Source organism: Electrophorus electricus, unplaced genomic scaffold, assembly GCF_041902795.1.
Source record: "Electrophorus electricus isolate QZ-2024a unplaced genomic scaffold, ASM4190279v1 Scaffold27, whole genome shotgun sequence".
NCBI classification, from domain to species: domain Eukaryota; kingdom Metazoa; phylum Chordata; class Actinopteri; order Gymnotiformes; family Gymnotidae; genus Electrophorus; species Electrophorus electricus.
In genome coordinates this window covers 5015028-5039993 of record NW_027658550.1, presented here as the reverse complement: position 1 = coordinate 5039993, position 24966 = coordinate 5015028, and the positions used below count along the sequence as shown (strand labels likewise).

Sequence of the window (24966 nt, the reverse complement as noted above, 5' to 3'; positions counted from 1 at the left end):
CGATGGTCTGAGAAGAAAATTCCGAGCAAGTCTATGTGTTTACATATACCCAACTTTCAAGATCGTACTGGAATTCAAAAGAGGAAAGTGCTTTTTATTCTTGTTGGAGAACACAGTCTTTGTAAATATCCTAATTGTCAACAATACTGGACAGTGTTGCTTGAACTGTAGCGTTACTGCGATTGCGATTGCTAACCTAGGTTAACTAGCTTAGCTAGTTAGCTAACGGATTCTTTCCAAGTTGAGCTCCTGACAAACTGACTTGGTGATATAGCACCTATCCAACACGCTGCTGAAGTGCGCTAGCTAGCCAACTGGCTATATTGCTTTTCCAAATCAGTGATTGGATCAATGAGTCTGATCAATGATGATTTATGCGCTAATATCGCCGGAGTTACACGAACAACTCCTTGATCACGAGAACTACCAGAGCCGAACAAATGGGGTACAAGAGCTGAAGAACATTATTTCAGAGCTGGACTTGAAAACCGTTTCCTCTGACAGTATTGTGGAATTCATCAATTTTTTACGTAGACTTCTGGATGATACAAACTTCAAAGTCTTGTATGGCACTTTACAGGTTATCAGCCTCCTGGTTCAAAACCTGGACTACGCCGTGGACAGACATTATAAACAGATTGTATGTGTGGCCCTCAAAACTTTGGGGGACACACGGACTGTTCCCCGGAATGAGTACATGAATATTTTTCGTCACCTCATGAGGATTGTAGGTCCACAGAAAGTTTTGGAACTTGTAATAGGACAGCTAAGGCACAAAAATTCCAGAGTCAGAGAAGATGTCATCAACATCATCACAGCTGCTATGCTCACACACCCCAGAAAAGACTTCAATATCCCCAATCTGTGTTCTGTAGTGGCTCCTTATCTTGCAGACAATAAAAAGAGGGTCCGACATGCTGCTCTGGAGCTCTTTGCTGTTTTTGACTGCTGTCTTGACACAGGAAAAAAACAGCTACTCATGAAGGCCATTGACAGGTTGGACTTCACTGGAGATGTGGAGGGACTTATGGCTGCAGTACAGGCACGAAGAGCCAGACATATTCTCCCCCGATTGTCTGCAGATGGTATGGTGGAATACGCACTGGTCATCCCCAAGCCTGGTCAACGGCGAATACCTCAGTTTGGCTCTGGAGCTGACCTGAACTGGGTTATTAATGGAGGGAAAGTTAACAGTGCACAGAGCCACCACACAGAACCAGATTCGGATCGACTGAGTGGCTACGGCAGCTTTGGTTCTCTTACAGATGGCCTCCAGTCACACAAGAGAGTAGTTAGCGCTAGGAAGGCGAAAAACAAGCTACCCTGGGAGAGGTCTTTCCTCCCATGTTTAGTAAACAAGCAGCCTTGCAGTGCATCAAATGCAAAGTTATCTGATAAGGTGGGTGATTACCTCATGAAGTTAATTTTACATGCACACACAGAATTACAAAAAAGGAAAAATAAGGTTAAAAATGAGAGAATGTACTATTTTGAATGCAGCTCCAAACTCAACAAGCTACTTTACCTTTTTTTTCCTTTATGTAGCTGTGAATCTTATTTATTTGTGTTAGGCTACAAGTTGTTTTCTATTCCATATTCCAATTTCCATCAACATTACTTCTTACATTACTGCCCTTCTGCAGACCTGAACTGTTTTGCCTAATATGTAAGTTTTGAGTCACTTCATTTTTATAACATGACCCCCATTATTTTTCATGTTGAACTGTTTCAGTACTATTTTCATTGTAATTTAGTTGCATAAAATTGCACAATGTCCTGTACATTTTTGTTAAGAAAGCATTGTGTACTGAGCTACAACAGAACAGATGTCTATTTAAAAAAAGGAATATCATGGTTTGCTACATGCTTACTTATAAATGTTCAATAATAAGGGACTGTTTTTTGTTGTTGCTGCTTTAGTTTAGTGTGGAAGATCTCACTACCTCCTTGAGGCTGAATCAGAAAAACTGTGGCACAAACTCTGGTAAGTAAATGTCTCTTTGTTTTCTCTTTGTGTCCTCTATTTTAGATTTGTCCTATTTTCTTACTAGGTTTTCAACATACAACCTATAAATACATGTTGATTTGTATTCCCATGTCTCTTGTGTCTTTTACTGTTTCTGCCTTTACTCATGCTTTCATTTTCACACCTTAAATTAGCAGCTAATTATCTAGCTAATTAGTGTGTGTGTGTGTGTGCGTGCGTGCGTGCGCGTGCGTGCGTGCGTGTGTGTGTGTGTGTTAATTTATCTGGACATTTGTCCTTGAACATGCCACCCAGACTTGTAACATGTAGGTCAAGACATGAAATGAAAATGTTAACTCATTGTTTAGTTTTAAATGTGTATGAGTACATGGAATACATTGAAGTGGGTTTCTATCAGTATTCGGACTGCTGCTATTAATATGGGCGTTCTTCAGTACTTTTCAATATTCCTGTACTTTATGGAAAAAAAATTTGGCATCATGAAAAATATCCTAAAATCCACACCGAAGCATTAACACAATGTAGCAGTGTGTGGATTATGAAACATGGGAGTAGTATTTATTAGAAACACTAGAGGAAGTCTGAATTTGAGTGTATTTCATGCTCCAGTACTAATTTTAGCAGTGATATGTTTGTAGATGACTGAGTAGAGCACACTAGAGTGGGCACCATGACCACCCACATGCAGGGTGGGTTTACGGTGAAACACATTATTTGTTGGGCAGTTTTGTTTAGCCTAGGATGATAATGCTTCCTACCATTGATATAGAAGCTTAGTATAATACTGGCTATACATGTATATTGATTATAGTTGTCACTTTGTCATTATTTTAACCCGCCCCAACAAACAAACAAAACATTGTCATGTTGCTTTGCTGGCTTCTGATACCACATCTAGATGGCTGCAAACGCAATCATCTATATAACATGGCTTCTTTAATATGCTGGGTGAAACAAGGCCAGTGTTGAGCTCTGGTGTGCTGCAGCGGTCTGTGTGATGTAAGGAATTTGTGATTTTTACCAAGTCCTATTTTAGTTGGCATTGACAATATAAGACTGCAGGCAAGACTAGACTTGAATCTTTTATTGCAGTCTGTTGATAAAAGATCCCACCTGCACTGTTCAAATCCAAGAAGAGCCTACAGAGGTCTCCTGTAAACAATGTAACCATATGATTAAGTTTTCTTAAAATTATGTTAAAGTCTTTAGTTATAAAATCTAAATTGCTATTGCTCACTTTTTGTTTACCGCTTAGTTGTTTTTTGGTATGCATTTGTAGTCTGATGTGTGCCTATTAGTTACATATGCTGAGCTGATGCTTCAAATTGTCCTCAAGTTTCCTGTTTCTGTTTCATTCTCCAGATTCAGTAGAGCCTTTCCAGCCCGATGCTCCAGGATGGAAAAGAGAGACAGTGGGTAGACTTTGTCGAAGCGGTAGCCTTGGTGCGGACCCAGATATTTTAAAAGCAGCTAATCTCAGTGATTCTGACAGAGGTGACTTGTTGATGTTGATTTTACTTTATTTATATATACAAAATGTAGAAAATGGCACATTTGCATAATTTTTGCAATAGATTTGTTTTGTTGTAAAATATTGCTAAATAGAATAATTGGAATCAAGGCATCACTTGACCATAAACTTCACTCACTGAGTGTCAAATGAAAGGAGCTACTGAACATTATTTGCTGCCAAATGAATAGTCATGGAAGATTCTCTTGAGAATAGATGCTCTTTTCCATACAGGTTTGCCCAAAGCCAACCGCTTGCTGTCTGGTAACCCCAGTGTAGAGCGCACCTTTTCAGTTCCTTCCAATCCACCCCCCCCCGGGTCTTTTCTGCTGCCCTCCTACCCTCTGGCCACTCTTCCGGGAGTGCAGCTGACTCCCACCCTGCCTCGTAGATGCCATGCAAACTCCTCACTGTCCATGTCCAATACATGGCCCAACAAGCGAGATACGATCCCTCGTCACAGGGACCCCAGCTCATGGGGGGATAAAACAGGTGAGGGCATAGCTACATTGCTTAGAAAATGTGTCTTTGTTCAGTGGGAAACTGCCAAAGCATTTTTGGCTCTTCAGTATTTAGCAGTGTCAGAATTAAAAATGAATCATACTGAAATATCAAATTGTATTGAAATGTAAGATTTCAGGATTCAATTAAAAAAAAAAAAGAAACTGAATCATTGTTGGGTCACACATTTACATGAGCTCTACTTAATCTGGAATGGATGTCTTGCTTTCAGTTATTCTTTGTTATATCTTTGTGATATCTAATCACATTTTGAGTAAGAACTTGATAGTTGGTAACAAGGATGCCAATTACAGGATGAAAATGTAAACTGTTTACTGTGATTGTAATGCAGCTGCCTTCACTTTTGACTGGTGTGTTTCTCCATATGTGAAGTACACAGAGGTTGATGTGGCTTTGCCTTAAACTGACACTTTTTTACCACCATGACAGGAGTTTTTGGCTTCACTGGTGCTCCCTGCTACCCTGGAGTGACTCTGTCCCCAGAACAGGAGGAGTTGGTAAGAAAACCCCCCAGGGAGCCACTGATTGGGGTGTATGGCCATGCTGTTTCAGCTGGCCATATGGATTCGGAAGAAAGCACTGAGCCAGAAAAAGCAGCGGTGAGACAATGTTTATTTTGTTTTATTGAACAATCTGCTAATATTTATTGATTCCCTTTACTTTAATCTTTCCTAACTTCAGCAGTGGTTTTTGAATGTGCTGTTGATATGGAATGACTTTGTTGCCAGTTTGACAGTAAAATTTTGATAAAATAACGATTTGATAAGATTTTAATGCAAATTGACTCCTACGTTGCATAATTTCAGTCCGGTCCTCCAGGTTCTGATTGACAGTCTTGAATAGAGATGCTATGTGGTTATTCATGTATGTGTATTTGTTGGAGAGGGTAAAGCCGTTTAGGTTTGCAAGGGTTAAGATGCATCAACATCGTCTGGAGCAGCAAGAAGTTCCGCCTATACAGGGGGAGTGGCAGAACATGCAACGATTGAAGCAGAACTTTAGACACATGGCATTTGACGTGGGCTCAGACGACACGGCATCTCTGAAAGGTAACGGTTGACCTCAATGAATGCTCCTCCTCGTGCTTACTGAGACTCATGGAAGCTCTGTAGTCACCATAGCCTGTTAATCTCCTTCCCATCAGATTTGCAGCGCAACGGTAGTGTTCTAGCATCCACGAAGGCTGAACTCCTGGATGATTTGCCCTCGAGCCCCAACAGCACACACGCACCCAGAAGCCTGGTCAAAAGTTTCATTCGTCCCAGCCCTCCCACGGCTCCTTCCAGACGCATGCTGCCACGACGCCAACAAGCCCCCAGTCTGAACAGAGCATGTCCACCCCTTTCAAACTGCTCTGGTGAGTGTCACCTGTTATTCTGCGCTTCATGCATGGTCACTGCTCTTGAGTAAATAGATTTGCTCTAAACGCTGTATCACACAATTGTGTTTTAAAGGCCCTGCACAGTTGTTTGTTTAAAAATGCAAAAAAACAAAAAAAAAACCAACCATATATATTCCAAAGAATGTTAAATATTCCAGTCACCTTCCTACTATCATTTTTTTAAACCATAAAACGACATTAAAAAGAGTGTTGTCCTTTTACCATTCTGCTGTTTGGGCGTGGACCTCAGAGGATTCATTGACAGCCTCTGTGTGAAAAGCTATTAGGGATTTTGGTCAACAGCAGAATCCTTGCTGTGTTTAAATAGACTAATCAATTAGAGGACACCACAGTTCGTATTTTAAGAATACATTTATAGCAATATCATCTGTGCATTTATTACATATTGATCATGTTTACATTAAAGCTATTAAGGAACGTTAGCTAACTAGCGTATATTCGGCTGGTTAATCAGGTCTAGCTAACAGGCTTTGACTACGCACGGAGAGAGCTAAACATGGGACAGGCAGAGACTGGTGGCAATTTCAAATAGTGTTGGTGTATCATAACGTTATAAAAAATACATTTGTTGACCCAAATTGCACAAAATTAGCAAACGTTTGCATGTACTAACGTTTTGTTATATTTTCCATTACTTGCTACGGTATTGAATAAAGTGTCGAATGAAAACAATGGCTGTTAATTAATATCAAAGACTTACTAACTTATCAATATTACCTCCAGTAAGTGTGGGGAAAGGTGTTGTGTTTCAGTTATAGTCGGCAGGCAAATCTAGAGCTGTATTGAGCTCAGTTTGCAAATTATTTCACAGTAAAATGCTTGCTACAAACTCTTGTATTGGGTGTCACTTAGACCCCAGAAAGAAATTTGAGCAACCTTGATTTGGTCTTGTTTGCTGGAATAAAATGTAGAGTAACCCTTTTCCCGTTTGTATACAAAAACTGAGCATTTGTATGTACATGTCATCTCTGTTCCTTGAAAAGAGCTATGTGCAGTGATTGAAGTGTAGTAGGGTCAGTTGATTTCACAGTTCATGTATATGCAATATTACATAGCTTATGATTCCCTATAGTCAATTAGTGTTATCTGTGACATCAAAGATAACACCACATAAAGTGTAAGTCCTAAATAGAAGTTAGGCGGTATAGAAAAAATAAAACAATTAGAGGTTGTTTTATGCACTCTACAATGCCCAATAACTACTGAACTGAAGCAGAAGTATGAAGATAATCACATACTTCCAGCTAATACAACATTTTGAGTAAGGAGAAAAAATACTGTGCAAGGCCATTAAATGTAGTTGGCCATCTTGAATAATGTTATGTTTTGCAGTCAAGTTGATTTGAAACAAAGTTGAACTGGTAGCCCTAAAATAAGTAGTCAGTTTGTTTGTGGTGCGGTATTCCTCTTTAGATGAACTCACACCAGGAACCCCCAGGAAGAATCCCCATGAGCAGCTGGCTTTGCGGCCGTTCTCTAAACCGGACCTTGCTGTCACTCAGAGCTTCAGACTGCTTAGCTCTGATGACTGGTAAATCTCATACCTGTAAAATTATGATGCATTTGGCTAGGGTCAAGTAAAACAGTTTAGTAATTTATGATTTTCTGCATATATGATACATATGCTTAGAAATTAGTAAAGTGATTTTATCACTATCACTTTTTTCCTTTTGTCCCCTCTTTCATAATCTTTTTTCAGTTATGATAACCTACTTTTACAGTTTGTGTTTGTCCAATATTTTCATACAGGGAGAAGAAGATTGATGGCCTGATACTCATGCGTAGTTTAGCACGGTATCACTCTGATGTGCTTAGTAGTAGGCTTCATGATGTCTGCCTTGTTCTTAATCAAGAGGTAAGTGACTATATCTGCTCACTATTGCGTCTGACTCCTTGTAACTTCCTGTGAATCTGTCTGATTCCTAAAATTAACCTATAATACCATTAAATTTTTTGTCATACACCATCAGCCTATGTTATTGAGACATTGCTGCCAAAAACTACACAGATCTTTCAGTAAAGTTAGTATAATGCTTGAAATTATTATAAAAATAATTTTCATCTAAGGGCATTTTAGATGCCATATTTAACTGTAATAATGAGTGATGAAGCCATTTCTTGGCATAACACAAGCTGGAATGTCTTCCTTCCCCCAGGTTCAGAACCTACGCTCTGGAGTGTCACGCGTGGCGGTGGTGACCTTGGGAGAGTTGTACTCTGGCCTGCAGAAAAGTATGGACCAGGAGGTGGAAGCTACAGCCAAGGTCCTCCTCCACAAAGCAGGAGAGTCCAATGCTTTTATTAGGCAGGATGTGGACACAGCCCTGGACTGCATGGTGCAGAACTGCACCCCCACCCGAAGCATGAACGCTCTTCTCGCTGGAGGACTCGGGTCAGTTAACTTGCAGTTAGCTTTCAGCTATAGCTTTCATCTAGCTGCAGCAGTCAAGAGGCCAACAAATGAGAGCGCTTTGGCTGCTGTTTGCTATTATTTTCACTTATCCTTTGGTGTTTCGAAATGTTTTTTGGCATTGGACAGTATTTTTGTTGATTTATCCTCTTAAAGATTTTTTTTAAAGCCATCAAATAGAATAGGATAATTTGATTATGCCTTTAGTTCATAGATAAGTGTATTAAGTTACTTTAAAGATGAAAGAGTTAAACATTGCACTGTATACATTGACTAGATTACTACATATTTGTTATTATGTCATACTTTTTTGAGTGCCTTTAAATATTTCCTTCTCTTTTCTCGTTTGTGTTCTCCTCAAAAGTCATTTGAATGCTGCAGTAAGAAAGTGCACTTCTCAGCATTTGGCTACTTTGATAGAAAAGATTGGCGCTGACCGCTTATTGTCTGGGACAAAAGGTGTGACTAATCGAATTCTACCTGCAGTCTCCAAATTGGCGCAAGACTCTTCCCAAGAAACCAGGTTGGTACCAGGATCAGATGGAAAACTATCAAAGCTTTTCACATGCCCAGATAGTAATCTTTTGGTTTATTCTTTTAGTCTCCTAACTATGACACTCTGAAGTCAGCAAATGCAGCTAAATTGTAGAGTAATAGAAGTTTTTTAGACACAGAGTGTCTTGGCAACTGGAATTGTGTCCTGGTAAAATAAATATACTAATAAATATTGGACTCTGCTTAATTGTAGTAAATGTAGTAGACTGGTACAATTTGTTGGTGTGCTGTGAGTCACCCTTAAGTTCCTCCCTCATGGTTCTCTCATGGGAACGGGGCTGTTATTTGTCTCAGGTACTTTGGTCGCCGCATGCTACTGTTCCTGTCGTCTCATCACGACTTTGATAAGATGGTGGAAAAGTACATCCCTACCAAAGACCTGCCCACCATCAGGGCCACTGTCCTCACTCTGAAATCCAAGGTGACAATTCAGCACAGTGTCTATTTGTATATATGATTAGGATTTTTAATTCCATTCAGCCACTATGCTGTAAGCTTACTGACTAAACAAAGCTTATTCACTAAACTTATTCACAGTATTAGTGAAACCCACCTCAGAGCTGACAAGGTAGACAAATGTTTTAAACAAATACTAAAGTACAGAGCAGTGCAAGGCACCACACATTGTACACAGCAGTATGTATATACAACAAATATATTAAGCCAAAATCATATATTAAAGATGTCAGTGTACAAAAAGATGAGGCAATACAGTTGTCTCCTAGTAAATAGTTTGTGATCTCCCATTATAATAGTTCAAATATTGTATTTACAGTAAGGTATAGATATTGCACAGTGCAGTCCCAGACCCAGTAGTTAGAAACAAAGTATGAAAGAACATTTGGTCTTCATTATCTGGAGAGTCATCACCCAGTGATGCTGATGTGGATTTAGGTCCCGGGTGAGAAGCCTCAGGATACCCCTTCAGCTCGAGGCAGGCGCTATATCCCTTGCGGTGGAATGAGGTATGCCTCCTCTATAAACCGTCAACCTCAGATTGTCAGCAGGTGAATTTTTAAACAATCAAAGCAAAAAACATGAGTTCCTATTGAAACTGCTTTAATCTTTCTACTTTTTGATGGTGATTATGTTGTTGTTGTTGTTGTTGTTGTTGTTGTTTTAAATTTATTGTAACCACATTCAATTTCTTTTTATTACAATAAACCAATCCTTACATTTTCTCTCTTGTTGTGTGTGTTCAGCAAAGATGCCAGCAAAGCACAGGTCCACAGCATTGCAGACAAGACCAAGTACATCAAACAGCTTAAATACACAGACAGGACAAGGTCCAGGTGTGGGATCCTCCCAACTGTACGTGGCGGGCCAAACCACATGACTCGCGGGAGATGAGCGTTCTGTGACACTTATTGCCAAGGTGCTATTTAAACAGACTGTGAGCACACAAGGGGTCACTGACTTATGGCATGAAGCTGAACTCAGAATCAGAACAGAATGACCTCAGCAGCACTCTAGGAAGCCAATCTGATATATTCAACACTTGCTGTCTGCAGAGATGCTGAGAAGTGCTTTGCCAATTCTGTTTGATGTGTTATGAGTTATGCTTAGAGTTATGATGCCCACAAGCTGCTGTCATTTGAGGTGCATTAGTGCTGGAGGACAGGTGGAGTTTAGCAAGTAAATATGGTTGTAGCCATATTATCAACAAGGATAATGGAGTTGAGCCTGTGCAGACTTTGCTAAGATGTTGTGTATACATTTGGCTGTCAGCTGGGCCATGCACTGGACTGACCAAGTATTTTTTCTTTAACTGGAATAAAAAAATTTAAATGTTTTCAAGAATAACACGCTTCATGTGATGTTTTATGGTTTATTGTTTAAAAAATTAATGATATAGAAGTCTATTTTGGTCATGACATCAGTATGGTAAAAAATTAAATACTGGAATTAATTAAAAAAATTAAATACATGGAACAGGATAATCACAACATGATTATACAACAAATTTAATTTATATATCCAAAATGTATTAATTTTATGAGATACAATCTAGTAGTTCCTTTCTGTGATATGAAAAATATTTTGTAAAAGGGTGCTATCTGTTGTAGTTACTGATTCTTATTTTCACTTCTTATATATATATATTCCTGTTAGATCATATAGAAAATTGGTCATTGTTAGTATGGCATACTCCCTTGTGTAACCCTTTTCTTTGACACGCCATCCAGCACAATATCCTTAGATTCAGCCTTAACCTTTAGGTCCTTATATGTATTGACACCCACAGTATAAGCTGTGCAATGACTGATAAATTATTTTTGCTTTATACACACTACTCCAGTGTGACATTTATTTCTGTGTTCCTTTCAATAAAAAATAATCACATCATTGTGGTACAAAGTTTCTTCAACAAAATTCCCTTGCTAAACAAGAGAATTCATTCTAAAAATGTGGATGTTGGCAGCTGTCCCTAAACATTGTCAATTCACATCAGAGTGTAACTGGCAAACTGTCAAGACTACTGCAGCTACACATTCTTCTGTTTGAAAATGTGTGAAGATGATCACTGTAGATCATTGAGGCACCTCTATCACTGCAGATCAAACTGCCACTGATTTTACCCCTGATTTCCACTACCTGAATGCACAGACTTTCATTCTTAAAAGGAATGAACTGAAATAAAATGCTATTTGAAAATAATTATTGCTCATACTCTGGGGAGCTCAGATTAGATTTTAGGACATTCTCATTTACAAACAGTCTATCTATTTTTCTATTTTTATTTTTCACTATCTCAGGAAATTGCCTATGTTTATAAATGCTTACAGCTGATGTCTGTCATGAACTGAAACAAAAAAGGGGTCAATCTGACATTTTAGAACTTGAAAGTTGTACAATGGATAAGATAATGTTGTCTTGACATCATGCTCAGAACAAAGAAACAGTAACCTCCCCAAGAAGCAAGAAACCTCCAGCATACACTTCCAAAAAGGCTCAGTAACTGGCAAAAGTGGCACAGTGACTTCTGTTGAGCTGTAACTCACAACCGCAAGGGCCTCTGTGAATTATGACTGCAATCTGAAGCATTAGTGCCTTTAATCTCATGAAAAAGCCTTAGCAGCACGCAGCCCATTGTCTGAAATAAGATAACCCAGCGCAACCTGGTTTTATGTGATAAAGGAGCCCTGACAAACAGAAACACAAGGTGTTACCTTTTTTGGCACATGTATGAAAAGCATGTGCAACGCACAATTATAAGTCAAGGTGAATCCCTGTGTAAAAGGACTGGGAAAAGTGAAATATATACTGGAGAGTGTGATGAATAATTAGGATCTTCTGAGTCTACTATATGGCACTTCTATTAACACTTATAATCATATCCATATTCTGCTATACAGTATCCATACGATGAGGGGTGGTGCCTGTGGTAGATTATGTTATATAGTTGTGCCTATAGTATTTGATTTGCTCCCCTGATAAGCCTTGTAATCCTGGAAATCCCTGCATTGTCATTTTAGTCACTCACTGGGAAGAGGTTGAGTTTTGTTAGAAGTTACAAGAGGTGGGTGTGGATTGTTTTACTTAGCCTTTATTGTTCTGCCAGTTCTGCCAGAGATTAAATCAAACAATATCACATGTGATATTGCTTTTATACAACAGTTCCACAAGTGCCATTTATTAGTTAACACTAATAATCTACAATATGTTATGATTTGTTTGTTTATTTACTAATTTATTTGGTTCTGTCAACACAAATAGCTCCGCAAATGGACTGGTACTGAACTGTCACCAAACAACACAAACATTTTCCCATAGGTTGCTACTTTGTGGAGGTTTATGTTACCACAGGCCGGCTACTTTTATAATGTACATTTATCTGCATGTTCCCATTTATTGTGCAAACAGAAAAATATGAGTCTGTTGACAAATCATTTGATGACGTGACTCTGATGAGATAACAGCAAATGTTACAATCTAAGATAGATAACAATTGTAATTAAGGGTTAATAAAATGCACTTGTAAAGCAGAGTACCATTATACTCTATATCAGCACTCATGAAATCTCTATCGTCTAATCAAAGAACTAACTGTTCTATAATAAACAATATCATTGGATTTTAATGTTGAGCTGAGTTTTGGTCTGTCTTGTTCTTGTTACTTTTACTTAATTTTCACAATAATACACACAACCATTTACATGGAACTCCAATTTCATTGTGCCAACCCTTCCGTTTTTGCACAATAAAAGATGTCTAAAAATGACCGCAACACACATTCCAAAGTCATAAAAAATATGTGATTGCGCTGGAAGTGACAGAGTGTACCTGGAGTCTCATTCAACCTCTTTCTTGATATTCTGCTGGAGATGCTTCCGAATTGACCTGTAAGAGGATAGAAACTGTCTGGGGGTTTATGAAACAGCCAGTGATAGAATGCATGTGTACATGTGTTTTGTATGAGAGAGAGATCGCAAGAGAGAGATGTAGAGAGATCTGGCTGCTTGCCCAGATTTTGGATATATAGCCTTAATGTTTAGCAGACACATTTAGGCCAAGATTTGCCACAACATGACAACAAATATGCCATGACAAGATTGGTTCATTTAGGCCAAGGCTAAATCTGATCCTGGCATTTCATCAGCATTTCTCCTGTGATATTTTATAGTGACACTTAATAAGGCTTGTAGAAATACAACCACCCAGAACCTTCAACTTCCCAAGAATCATTTTATATAATGTGAATGGTTAGTGGCTTTCATGGCTATGCAGAGACAATGGAAAGACCGTAGGTCCACCAAAAGCTTTAATCAGCTACTTTGGGTGGACCCACTTGCACATGAAAGCAGTAATTTAAATATTCAATCCATTAACTGCTTTATAGTTATGCAATTGTCTCCCCTCTATGATCACCACATCTGTCAGAGCATTTTCCCCTAGTCCTGTCTGAAGCAGAGCAGAGCCCTGATCGATGCTATTGTTTTTTGGGCAGGCTTTAGCAAGTGATTGCTTTCTCTTTACACGCTTCTCAGAAAAGACACGTTCTTTGTCTTGTGTTACTCAAAGGTGGTTCTGTGTGCTAAAACAACATCTTGACCTTTCAGCGATGCTGCCACACTGAAAAACAGAAGGCCAAGAAAAAAACAGCTTCTATTCTTAGACTCTCTGGCACTCTAAGTGCTTGCTGATACCTTGCTGACTGCAGTATTTCCTACACCTTTCCAACTGAGAGGCTCCTGAACTTGCAGCACCTCTGTCAATTAATCAATTGCATAACAAGAGTTCATCCACTCTATAATTGAGGGAGATACCCCCTCTAATCATTAACGCTCATCATTACAAAGACCATTAGTGTAAGCTGATGAAAAATTACTATTGGTCCTGATCAAACAAGGTTTCATAGACTTTAATGAGCACAGCAGACGCAAGGCTACACTGGGGGTCTGCAGCCTTTTGTAGTGCTTTTATTTTTAGGACTCATGTAAGGTGGTGCATGACCACCATGTGCATTGTAAGCTGTTGCCTTGGAAACAGGAGAAGCCATAGCACTGGCTGTGCAATGTTGCATCATTCATTGTTATAGCTTTCAAGAAAGCCCAGGTTGAGGAAATCATACATTCAAGCTTTAATGCATGCTTTCATACTAGTGCATAGTCCCAAAAAGCATTTGGAAATGGATGACAAACAGTGGCCACTGCATCCTCCTTAAGCCCAGAAAGCAAGAAGAAATTCTGAATATTGCAGCTAAGAAACCAATTTGTCAGTAGATCCAAATTTGGAAGACATTTCATGCCATGTCTGGTGTTCTTTGCAGTGATGACCAGTCTTACCTAAGCATTTCATTATTCACTGCTGATTTCCAGATATTTGTCACCTGGGATGCCCTACAGTGCTCCTTGCAGTCATAAGCACAGTTGCCCAATGAAATTCATTCAAACCAAGCTTCATTCAGCTAACTGACCTCTGGAAAGAAAAGGTGATCACAGCAGAGTACAGCTAGAACAGAGATAACCATTCTCAGGTCAGTTCAACTTCACAATCTCTTACCCTCTTTTGTACCAGGCCACATTTAAAGTGAATAAAAGTAAGAGGTAACTTGGCATCATTTGGTAGCAAGATTTGTTAACCACTAGACTGATTAAACTGTGCTTTATGTGCAATTATTTCTGAGGATACAAAGCACTCAAATAATCAGAATTTTTTGATGTTCATATTGTCTTCTATATTAAAGCAATTAAAATGTTGGTGGACTGATTCCATTTTCCAGCACAGTAATTTAGCCTTTATGTACTTATTCATGTGGAGCCAGACTATGATAAATCTCTCTCTCACACACTCACTCACTCACACACTCACTCACACACACACACACACACACACACACACACACACACACACACACACACACACACACACACACACACACACACACACACACACACACACACACACACACACACACCCACATAGCAAGTCATATGATACAGGACAAAAAAAGGTGCAGTAATTTTCTAATATGCAGTGTGAAGCACACTCTACGTTACCATGAACATCACAATTCCCCCTACAATTTTTTGCAATTTAAAAAAATATGCTGGGTGAAGTGATGTGTAACTCTGGACACATGATTCAAAGTAAACAATGCTTCGTCATGCTTCTCCACACCAGCCACTCCCCCACAGCAAGGGATGTTGGTGGCAGGGGACAAAAAAACCAGAGTGGTTTAACTAAATCCTTCTAATTGAACAGAATATACCACAGCAAAATTCGATGAAAGATGCAGTTCTTTTATTACAGCTCTTTTACACATGTCCATATTGAGAAACATGTCATTTTAAGTCTGCTGGCCTTAATATTTTATACATGGATGCAGCAGCTGGGAAGAGAATGTTTTTGTCAGTTGCTCTTCAGTTGTCCAGAGAGTACAGACAGCACATACCCTGGAACAAATGCAATTTCCCTCTTCATTAAAATGATTGTTTTTTTTTTATTATTATTATGCCAGAAATGGTTTCCAGCAACATGCTTTCCTTTCTCAAAACTGTGTTTGGACCACTCAAGGACCTATATTCACCCATTCCTCAGGCTATTTAAGTCTTTTTTTTTTCATAATCTTAATGCATATTCCATATGCAGGTTGTCAAGGTTCAGATGGCTTCCTGGACAGCAAAATGAAGGTTAAATGCACATTTATAATCAGTATGGAATAATGCATTCCATTTTGTGATTAGCGATAGACGTGGTTATTTTTACTCCATCCAGATTAATGAGGTCCATATTCTTATTGGTCCAGTTTCCCTAGAATGTTTGCATTTCTCCAGATTATTTGTCTTTGTATTGCTAATCCTAGCAAGCATTGTTATTATTACAAACTCAGCCTGTATTTAATCATCTTTTTTATTCATTTAGTCTTTTAATCATCTTTTCTTATACAGACACATACATAATAAGAGATGTGCAAAATGTTTGATGTATAGTCCATGTATCATATCCAAGAGCCTTTTATCCCTTTTAATGCCTTTTAAAAATCTTTTTTCCAGTGGCATATCAGAGTGTGATTCCTGCTATGCCAAAAGTATTATTACATATTTTTTCCTTTGGCTAGTTTCTGTTCCCATCTCTCCAGACTGCAAGCGTCCTGTGCTGTCCCATTTCTCTTTCACATTCTCTCTCTCTCTCCTGCCCTCTCTCTCACTCCAATAATAGCATACTTCCTGTGGCTCCTGTAGTTCCATTACTAACTGTAACGCTCTCTGAGATCCTAATCATGCTGTATCAAGTGTAGGTAGACACGAAAGCAAAGGGACCCAGTAAATTTTCATATGGTAGTTTACACCAAGATTTGTTTGGAGATCTGTTTTCTGTTGTGATATGTGGAACTGATATTAGCTTTTGATGAATTGCTATAAAGAAATATTATGAACCCATAGAGGGGTGTCATCATTTTTATTTGAAATATGAATGGATGCTGAGGAACACAAAGGTGGGAATACATGTGTAGGTTAAGTCAGGTTACAGTGTGATAAATCACTCCCACCGTCATTTAAACATGCTTTTCTAACCATAGTTTACTATACCATGTAATGGACACCTGAGTCTTAAGGTGGACCCCTAAAGCTACCAGTAAAATGACACTCATGAGTTAGGTGATGTTTCAGCAAGGTCCCTCGCTGTCTCTTGCAGACTCCTCTGCGGTGACTCTGCGGCGGCGCACTGGCTCAGATGAAACCACGTTTCCCCTTTACCCTTCAGGCGTACGGCGTGGCTGGTTCTTTCTGTCACCTGGAATGGACCTGTCCACCTCGGCTCACTCCATTTTCTCTTGATGACTCTCAGCAGCACCCAGTCCCTAACGGGTATCGTCTGGGTTTGTCTGCTCCCTGTCCGGTCCCCCTCCTGCGTGGAGAAAGCTGAAACGATACTTTGCAATTCATTAAAGTATGATGTGTGTGTGAGATGTCTTTGTTTTCTCATTTATTGTTAAGGGTCCCTGGGGTCCTGGAAGTCCTCGACCTGTCTGCAATTCAAAAGGGGTAAAACCAGTTGTTGCATTTACTGAACATCTCATTTGCATTAATGCCAAAGGGAAGGTGTCAACCAAATTTAATTTTGTCTGTGCACAGATTTTGGCCACGTACGTGTACCCCTGTGCTGAGTCCACCATGTCTGTGTAGTCAATTACTATCTCTTCCCCTGGTGTTAATGACAACGGATACTTACCGGGTGCCACCTTAATTGCAGGTTTGGGATTGTACTGTTGACATACTCTACATGTCCCCTGCACTTTTGAGGAGAGACCACAGGTTCTCAATGGGACTAAGATCTGGGGAGTTTCCTGGCCATGGACCAAAAATGTCAATGTTTTGTTCACCGAGCCACTTGGTTATCATCATTTTGGCCTTGTGACATGGTGCTCTGGAAAAAGCATCCCACTAGCAAGTCTGGGTTTGACATCCTAAGACGGCGGCTTCGTAGCTAGCAAGCTATAGCGCCAACTAGCTACTGAAACTCTGCATTTCCATACAATTATGTCGCTATTAACAAGATAGCGAAGATTAATTAGCTACTTTGTTTCATTCTTTGGAAAGGTGCCATTTATAGTGATATAGATGGCTACTTATGTGGTGTTGCTTAAACGTACAGGTTTGATGGTATAGATTGACTTTTGCTAGCTAATATAGAGCTAACTAGCGAGCTAATAGAAATAGCTAGCTAGCAGAAAACGTTCGCCATTAGCGATCACAAAACCAGGTACAACTAGGAAACTCATTGCGCTCCATTGGTTGCCCGAACAGTTACATTTCTAACAGTGATTTAATATCGGTACTTACTTAATACTTTTGTTGTTTTTATTAATTTAACTGGTGGAGTTTCTGTCAGCCACGACCCTCATGTTTCTCCAGTGGTGGTGTTCATCTCTGCCCATCTGAATTATTGCATTTAACTACTTGTTGTTTCACGTTGACATTTTTTTTTATTATCGGGGACACTGCGTGTATATAAGCAGATATGATTTCTTTTCCGCCATCTGTTTCCATCTTCTTGTTGTCCATGATTTTTCTTCAAAAGAGTGGACATATTCCAGTTAGCTAGACTCTCTCTCCAGATACCGTTTTAGACAGATAAACGTCGGCTGGCCCTAAATGATGGCTTTGGCTCAACGTCCACGATAAAGCGTCAAACTATTGGCTGTGGAAAAACAACCAGTTTAAGACAAGACATGCGGTGCGTAAAGATACGAAAGAGCTTAAACGTACCGCTTGTCTAAACAGACTTTTGGGGGATATGAATAAGCATAAAACGGACAAGTAAGACACAGGAAAATGACCATTGCCAGAGTGAAGGACAACTGATATTCAAGTCAATTATATTTAAAGGTATTTCAACGCAGACGTCGCCCCTGTGTGGCGAACTGTGTTAACCCTGAGTGACCGTGTTAATAGAGTTATGGTTACTGCACAATATTTTATCTTTTTAACCTATCGTCCTTCTTTTTTAAACAAAGTAAAAGCGCATATGAAAAATCTACATATGCTTTCTACTTTATATATATAAATTATATTGGCTGTGGAACCAAAGTATTAATCAATCTTTTTTCTGGAAAGCCCAGTAATATGAAGGCAACCTAGCTTTAGGAGGCTCAGTGAATGTTTACTTTGCATTTCTTGACTGACAGGAGAGCATAATCTCTCCTGTCTTGGACAATAAAGCATTCGTGTGAGTATTACTGAAAAACACTAACCATAAGAGAAAAAAGCATATTTTTTTCAATTGTTGTGTCCTGTGTTCGTTTGGTGTGTGTGTGTGTGTGTGTGTGTGTGTGTATCCATAAGACAAGCTTCCACTGTTGACAGCATTTGACCTCACCCTCAACCACTCTCCTCCGACCCACAAAGCGGCCAATGTTCTGGACCTGATCTTCACCTGTACCACCACAACATCGGACATCAGTCACCCCCCTCCACCTCTCGGACCATCACTTTCTATCCTTCTCTCTCTCCCTTCCTTCTCTTTCCATCCTGTCCTCTCCAACATGTTCCTCCTTCCTCCATCACAATCTGCACTCCATAACTCCCTCTTCCCTTACTTCTACTGTTTTGTCCACCCTTCCTCACCCTGACTCTCTGTCTTCTCTCTCTTTGGATACAGTTACAAATTCTTTCATTTCTACACTCTCCTCGTTAATGAATCTTCTGTGCCCTCTCTCCTCTAGACTTGCTAAGTCCTCCCCACCTGCCCCCTGGCTAACAGAAACACTTCGCTGCCACAGGAGAGAACGAAGGACTGCAGAGAGGCGGTGGAGGAAATCTCACGTAGATTCAGACCTCAGCTCATACAAGTCTCTCCTTTCCAAGTTCTCACTGGAAGTAACATCTGCAAAGTCATCCTACTACAGAGAGAATTTCAAATCATCAGCATCTGATCCACGCAAGCTCTTCACTATTTTTTCTTCTCTCCTTAATCCTCCCCCTCCCCCTCCTTCCTCTTACTCTTACTCTGGAGGATTTTATCACCTTCTTTGAGGAGAAGGTTGCAGCAATCCGCCAGTCCTTTTCCTCTGTGCCCACTCTTCCAACCAACATATATTCCCCAACATCCAACTCTCTGACCTATTTTTCTCCTCTTTCCTCAGATTAAATTCTTCAACTCCTCACTTCCTGCAATCTGACTACATGTCTGCTGGATCCTCTGTTCCAGACAATCGCAAGAGATCTGCTTCCTTTCATCTCTTTCATCATCAACAACTCCTTATCTTCTGGATGCGTGCCTACTGCATTCAAAACCGCCAGGGTGGTACCAATCCTCAAGAAGGCCACACTTGACAGCTTCAGTGTTACCAACTACAGACTGGTATCACTTCTCTCTTTTCTCTCAAAAGCCCTTTAAAGCAGTTTATAATCAATTCTTTTTTTCACCCAGAACCAGCTGCATGATCCCAACCAGTCTGGCTACAAACCGGCACAGGTGACATGGAGAGGATCCACATCCAAACCATGTAGACTCTCCACTGGTGTTCCACAAGGCTCAGTATTAGGCCCCCTTCTCTTCTCTTTGTATACTCATTATCTTGGTGATGTAACATCTTCTCATGGTTTCTCCTACCACTGCTATGCTGATAACACTCAATTATTTCTTTCTTTTCCACCCTCTGACATGCAGGTCTCCAGATGTATCTCAGCATGTTTGACTGACATTGCGTCATGGATGATAGCCCACCACTTGAAGCTCAACCCCAGTAAAACCGAGCTTCTGTTCATCCCAGGTACTCCCAACCCTTACCATGACCTCACTGTTTCCTTTGAGAACTCCCTAGTATCACCATTCGAAGCTGCCTGTAGCCTGGGCGTAACTTTGGACAACCAGTTGTCGTTTTGAACTCGTTTCTAATCTAACCCGGTCTTGGAGATTCCTCCTTTGTAACATATGATGGATTCGACCCTTTCTCTCACAGGAAGCTACCCAGGTGCTTGTGCAGTCTCTTGTGATCTCAAAGCCAGACTACTGCAACTTGCTACTTGCTGGTCTTCCTCTAAGAGCCATCAAAGCTCTACAAGTTGTCCAGAATGCAGCAGCACGACTGGTCTTCAATCTTCCGAAGTTCACACATTACGCCACTGCTGCGCTTTCTTCACTGGCTTCCTGTAGCTGCACGCATCAGATTTAAAACCTTGATGCTTGCCTACAAAGCCAAAAATCGACCAGCCCCTTCATACATGAGGTCAATGGTCAAAGCCCAATCTATACCTCGAGTAATTCGAACCTCAAGTACGGCTCGGCTTGAAATACCTTGCTTCAGGTCTCATGGATGACAAGCATCGAGACTATTTTCTGTCTTGGCTCCAAGATGGTGGCATGAACTCCCACTTCCTGTCCGGACAGCAGAGTCCCTTGCAGTCTTCAAATGCAGACTGAAGACCCATCTATTTGCAGAATATTTAAAGGACAACTGACACTGCTCCCATATTGACTGACTAAATTAATACTTTTTGTAGGGTATTGTTTATGTTGTTTAACAAACTCTAGCACTTATTGTTTATAGCACTTATCATTGTTTAAGATAGACCTTATGTATTTTGTACTTCTAGTTATTAGCATTCATCCCTGTATTCTACAGTATTCTAGTTCATTGGTATGTCTGATTCTAAACTACTGTACTGTACTTGGATATATTCTATGAGTAAATGACAAAGCACTTTTGTAAGTTGCTCTGGATAAGAGCGTCTGCTAAATGCCGTAAATGTAAATGTGTGTGTGTGTGTGTGTGTGTGTGTGTGTGTGTGTGTGTGTGTGTGTGTTCCATTCTAGATCCACTTCTAGATTCCATTACAGAGTTTCATGTTTGCAGAAAATCAGGAGACAAGACTCTGCCCACCCTGAGGAGAAATAAAAGAGGGAAGAAGCTAGAGGAAGAGAGAGATGTTCTCTTGAGTTGTTTGTTAGCAGTGTTGATGGTTGGCTTAGTGTATGACTTTGCTTCCCATGTTGACTTTGCACTAGCAGTTTGTTTTTGCCGTTGTGTATTTGTATATGTTCCACTTTGTTCCCTTTGTTGTGTTTCACTGGTAAGTAGGAAGTGACTGCCATTTTGTTTGGGGGGTGGGTTTGCTCTGTGTTTTCCACGTAGTGTAGTTGTATGTGTATTTTTCTTTTGTCTGTTTAGGTTTAGTGAGTTATTTTGGCCTGTGTCACTCCTGACGTTATAATCCAGTGTTACACTGTCTCTTATATATATATATATATATATATATATATATATATATATATATATATATATATATATATATATATATATATATATATAATATCATACTGTCTATTGTACAATACACTGTATATCATTGAACTGTTTTGGTTTGTCGCTGTCTGACTTCATTTCCACCATTCCACTTGATTTGTGGTTTTTATCACATTTCCTCTTACGACCTGGAGCCTTAAATGTTGTCACAATTTTCATTAATAATTTTACAATAAGCATTTAATTATGCTTTAATTGGGGTGCATGTACATAAAGCTTCTCAATGCTTATCTAGGATTTGTTTGTCAGTGTTGTAGATGAGACAAAAATATCACCTTAGGTTAGCACTCATGCTTTGAGAAGCTTTAAGAATATAGGCCTAGATTTAGTAAAATTAAAGTTTAGTTAAGCCTCTTTTCCTGTAAACATTCTTTTAGTTACCTCAACACCACCTATTTTTCACACACATACTGTTAGCTTTAGTCTTTGAGCAAGTAGTATACTCTAGTATCTGAAACAACAGAAAGGACAAAACAATATGAGCTGAAAACAGAAGAAAATGGAAATATAATGCTCTGTAAGTGTATGTAGCATTTAATATGAGAGTGCGCTGACCAAACATGCTGCAATGAACAGGTGATGCCTTTAGGATGTGCAGATTGTGGGGACATTCTGTTTCATGAATTCTAATGGGTTTTTTTAAATACCTAAATTGTTATTACTTTTCTATCATTACTTTTGCACTGTTAGAATAGATCTGTATATATCTATGATAAACTGTGGACCTCCGTAATAGGCATGCTACAGCCCTAGCTACAAAATCTAGATAATTTTCTGGTGTCAGATGATCTAATCTGGTCAATGATGGTCAAGATAGTTGAAAAGCTGGACATCCAGGCAATAGATGTACTTTATGCTATTAAATCATCTGATTAAACTGGTAGACTAGCAAAAGCTACGTTTTGTTTCAGGTTTGATGGTTTAGCCACAATTTCCAACTGGACAGCAGGTCCAGCAGCATAAACAACTTGACCAAGCTATTCAACCAGTATGATTGAGCAGTTGGGTCATACTGGTCAAATCTCAATCTGATTATACTGGGCAACCAGTTTGGTCATTGGTTATGCTGGCCAACTATCTTGTTCTTATCTTATCTGAAGTGTAATGCTTATAGATACATACAAAACACTCTTAATTGTAGGTATTTATCCAGAAACCAGAGTTGTATTATGCAGCATCTCTTTAGATTGAATACTATTCTGTAAAATAGTAGGCAGGTATTTAGACAGAACCTGAATTGTGTTAAATGGGATTTATATCAGCGTTTGTAAGGCTGCGATATGTACAACCTAGCATAAATAAATACGCTAGAATGTATAGCACGAATAGCCAGCCATGATAAAACCATGGTAACCTAAAAACGTACTTTTCACTTGGTTGTTGTTGCTTCCCGCTGGTCTCATTGAAGTCCAATCGCCTCTGTGTCCTCTGGAAACAGCACTTCTGTTGTGTTGGGAATGGATTTGAAGCATTTTTGAAGTTGCATGTGTTTTCTGAATTTGCACCGGGTTGTGTTGTCATTTTGATGAATGTGCTTTATGTATTTGCATTGCGTTTGTGAAATGTATCGCAAGTGTTGTCATTTTGATGAATGTGCTTTATGTATTTGCAGCACGATGGGTCTTCCCTGCAACCGTAGTGGGTGTGGAGTGTGAATCAAGCTCCAACTTTGCTAAAATGAAAATGTAAATAAAACATTTTCTCTCTTGCACTTTATGTATGTTCTTTAGAAAGGCTCTTCGTTCGGCTCTACATTCCTTCACTTACACACAACCCCACACCTGTTCCACCTTCTAGCTTGCCAAATGAGAGTAGGGAGGATTGGGAACTTTCTGCTCACCTACCCGACAGGCAAACCTAAAAGCCACCCTGAAATCATGTGATGAGCGACCCCAGCCCTTAAATTCTGACTCGAGATACCCTAACACAAAATCGATTCCGGTTGAGTCTAAAATGAGAAACTCCAAAACCAGTGGCAATGCTTAACAAGTGCCTTTGACCTTGCTATTCAACCATGCCATCTGATGGACAGCAGTGGGGAAGTCATTTTACATTCTCAAAACCTAACCCCAACAACATATACAATGTGTCATCGCAGTGCTATTGAAAATCTTGAGATTATGAGTGAGTGAGCTCTCATAGAGCTCCTAAAATGATCCAGTTCAAGGGTGAACTGTGACCTGATCCTGAACTCAACTCAACAAACAGGTAACGGGGTCAGCATGGTCTACTTTGATGCCAGTTCGCTGTGTGTTATCATACTACCTGACCACAGAATGACATTTAGGCAAATCCAGTCTAGTTCAATGATTATTTAGGACACACTTCCCTTTCAGGAGTCCCAGTTTAGTGTTCCAAAATCCATGGCATTTCCCTTTTGGCTCTATTTAGTTGTTAATCAATTTTTTTTTCTCTTTCTAGTTTTGTGGTAGCTTGGTGGTTAAGGTAGTTGACTTGTAATCAGAAGATTGTGGTTTCAAGCACCACTGCTGCCAGGTTGCCACTGATGGGCCCCTGAGCAAGACCCTTAACCTTCAGTTGCTCAAGTTGTACTCAGTCATAATTGTAAGTTGCTTTGGATAGAAGCATCTGCAAATGTTATTTGTGGTTTTTCTACAACAATTACTATACCTATAGCTTCATTTTAGTTGGTTCCATATACTCAAGCCCTGTTTATTTACTATATATGTTTATTAACATTTAATTTACCATATAATGCAGGATTCACTTTCATTTTTATAATCCCTGCATACGTGATTAGGACTCTGACTAACCATAACCTGAGTGAGACTGAATTAATATAAAGCTTTTTTTAAAGTAATTACACTTCAATTATAATTAACATATTTCCCTACATTTAGCATGGTGCCCTGGTTAAAGGTATTTTGACAAATTTAAAACATACATTGCTACTATTTCAATCCACTAACAAAAAACTTGATCATCTTAGGGAGGACAAGATGCAACAATTTCTATCAAATGTTTCCAGATGATGAGAGTGTTTACAGTGAAATGCATCATACCTTGTGCAGTAGAAATATTAGACTTTATTTGAAGATTATGGCAAAACAGAGGCAGACTTCCCATGTTGTTCATATGTGTCACACTACTGTCAGATGAAACATTTGTAATAATGTATATACGAATTATACTGAGGGATGACTATGAACTTGACTTGGCATGAAAAACTAAAAGCACTGTTAATATTTACTGTAAATTATTAAGGTTCATTCACATATAAGAAATCATACATTTATTATAAAACTGAATGTTACTCAGCAATATGAATGATGAGGGTTTAATTTTAGGTGCCAAGTGTTGGGGCAGA

General features: G+C 39.4%; 1 protein-coding gene across 1 annotated transcript; it reads left to right on the top strand.

Annotated features, from left to right (window-relative positions):
* Positions 1-305: 305 nt before the first annotated feature.
* On the top strand, positions 306-9736 carry LOC145655548 (TOG array regulator of axonemal microtubules protein 1-like). The gene is made up of 15 exons (XM_081709060.1): positions 306-1399; positions 1921-1984; positions 3350-3481; positions 3732-4066; positions 4278-4290; positions 4449-4616; positions 4898-5068; positions 5164-5376; positions 6835-6952; positions 7171-7276; positions 7578-7813; positions 8196-8354; positions 8681-8807; positions 9281-9393; positions 9589-9736. Exons 1-15 carry the CDS (start codon positions 365-367, stop codon positions 9734-9736), a joined length of 3138 nt encoding a protein of 1045 aa, XP_081565186.1. The 5' UTR covers positions 306-364.
* The last annotated feature ends 15230 nt before the right edge of the window (positions 9737-24966 follow it).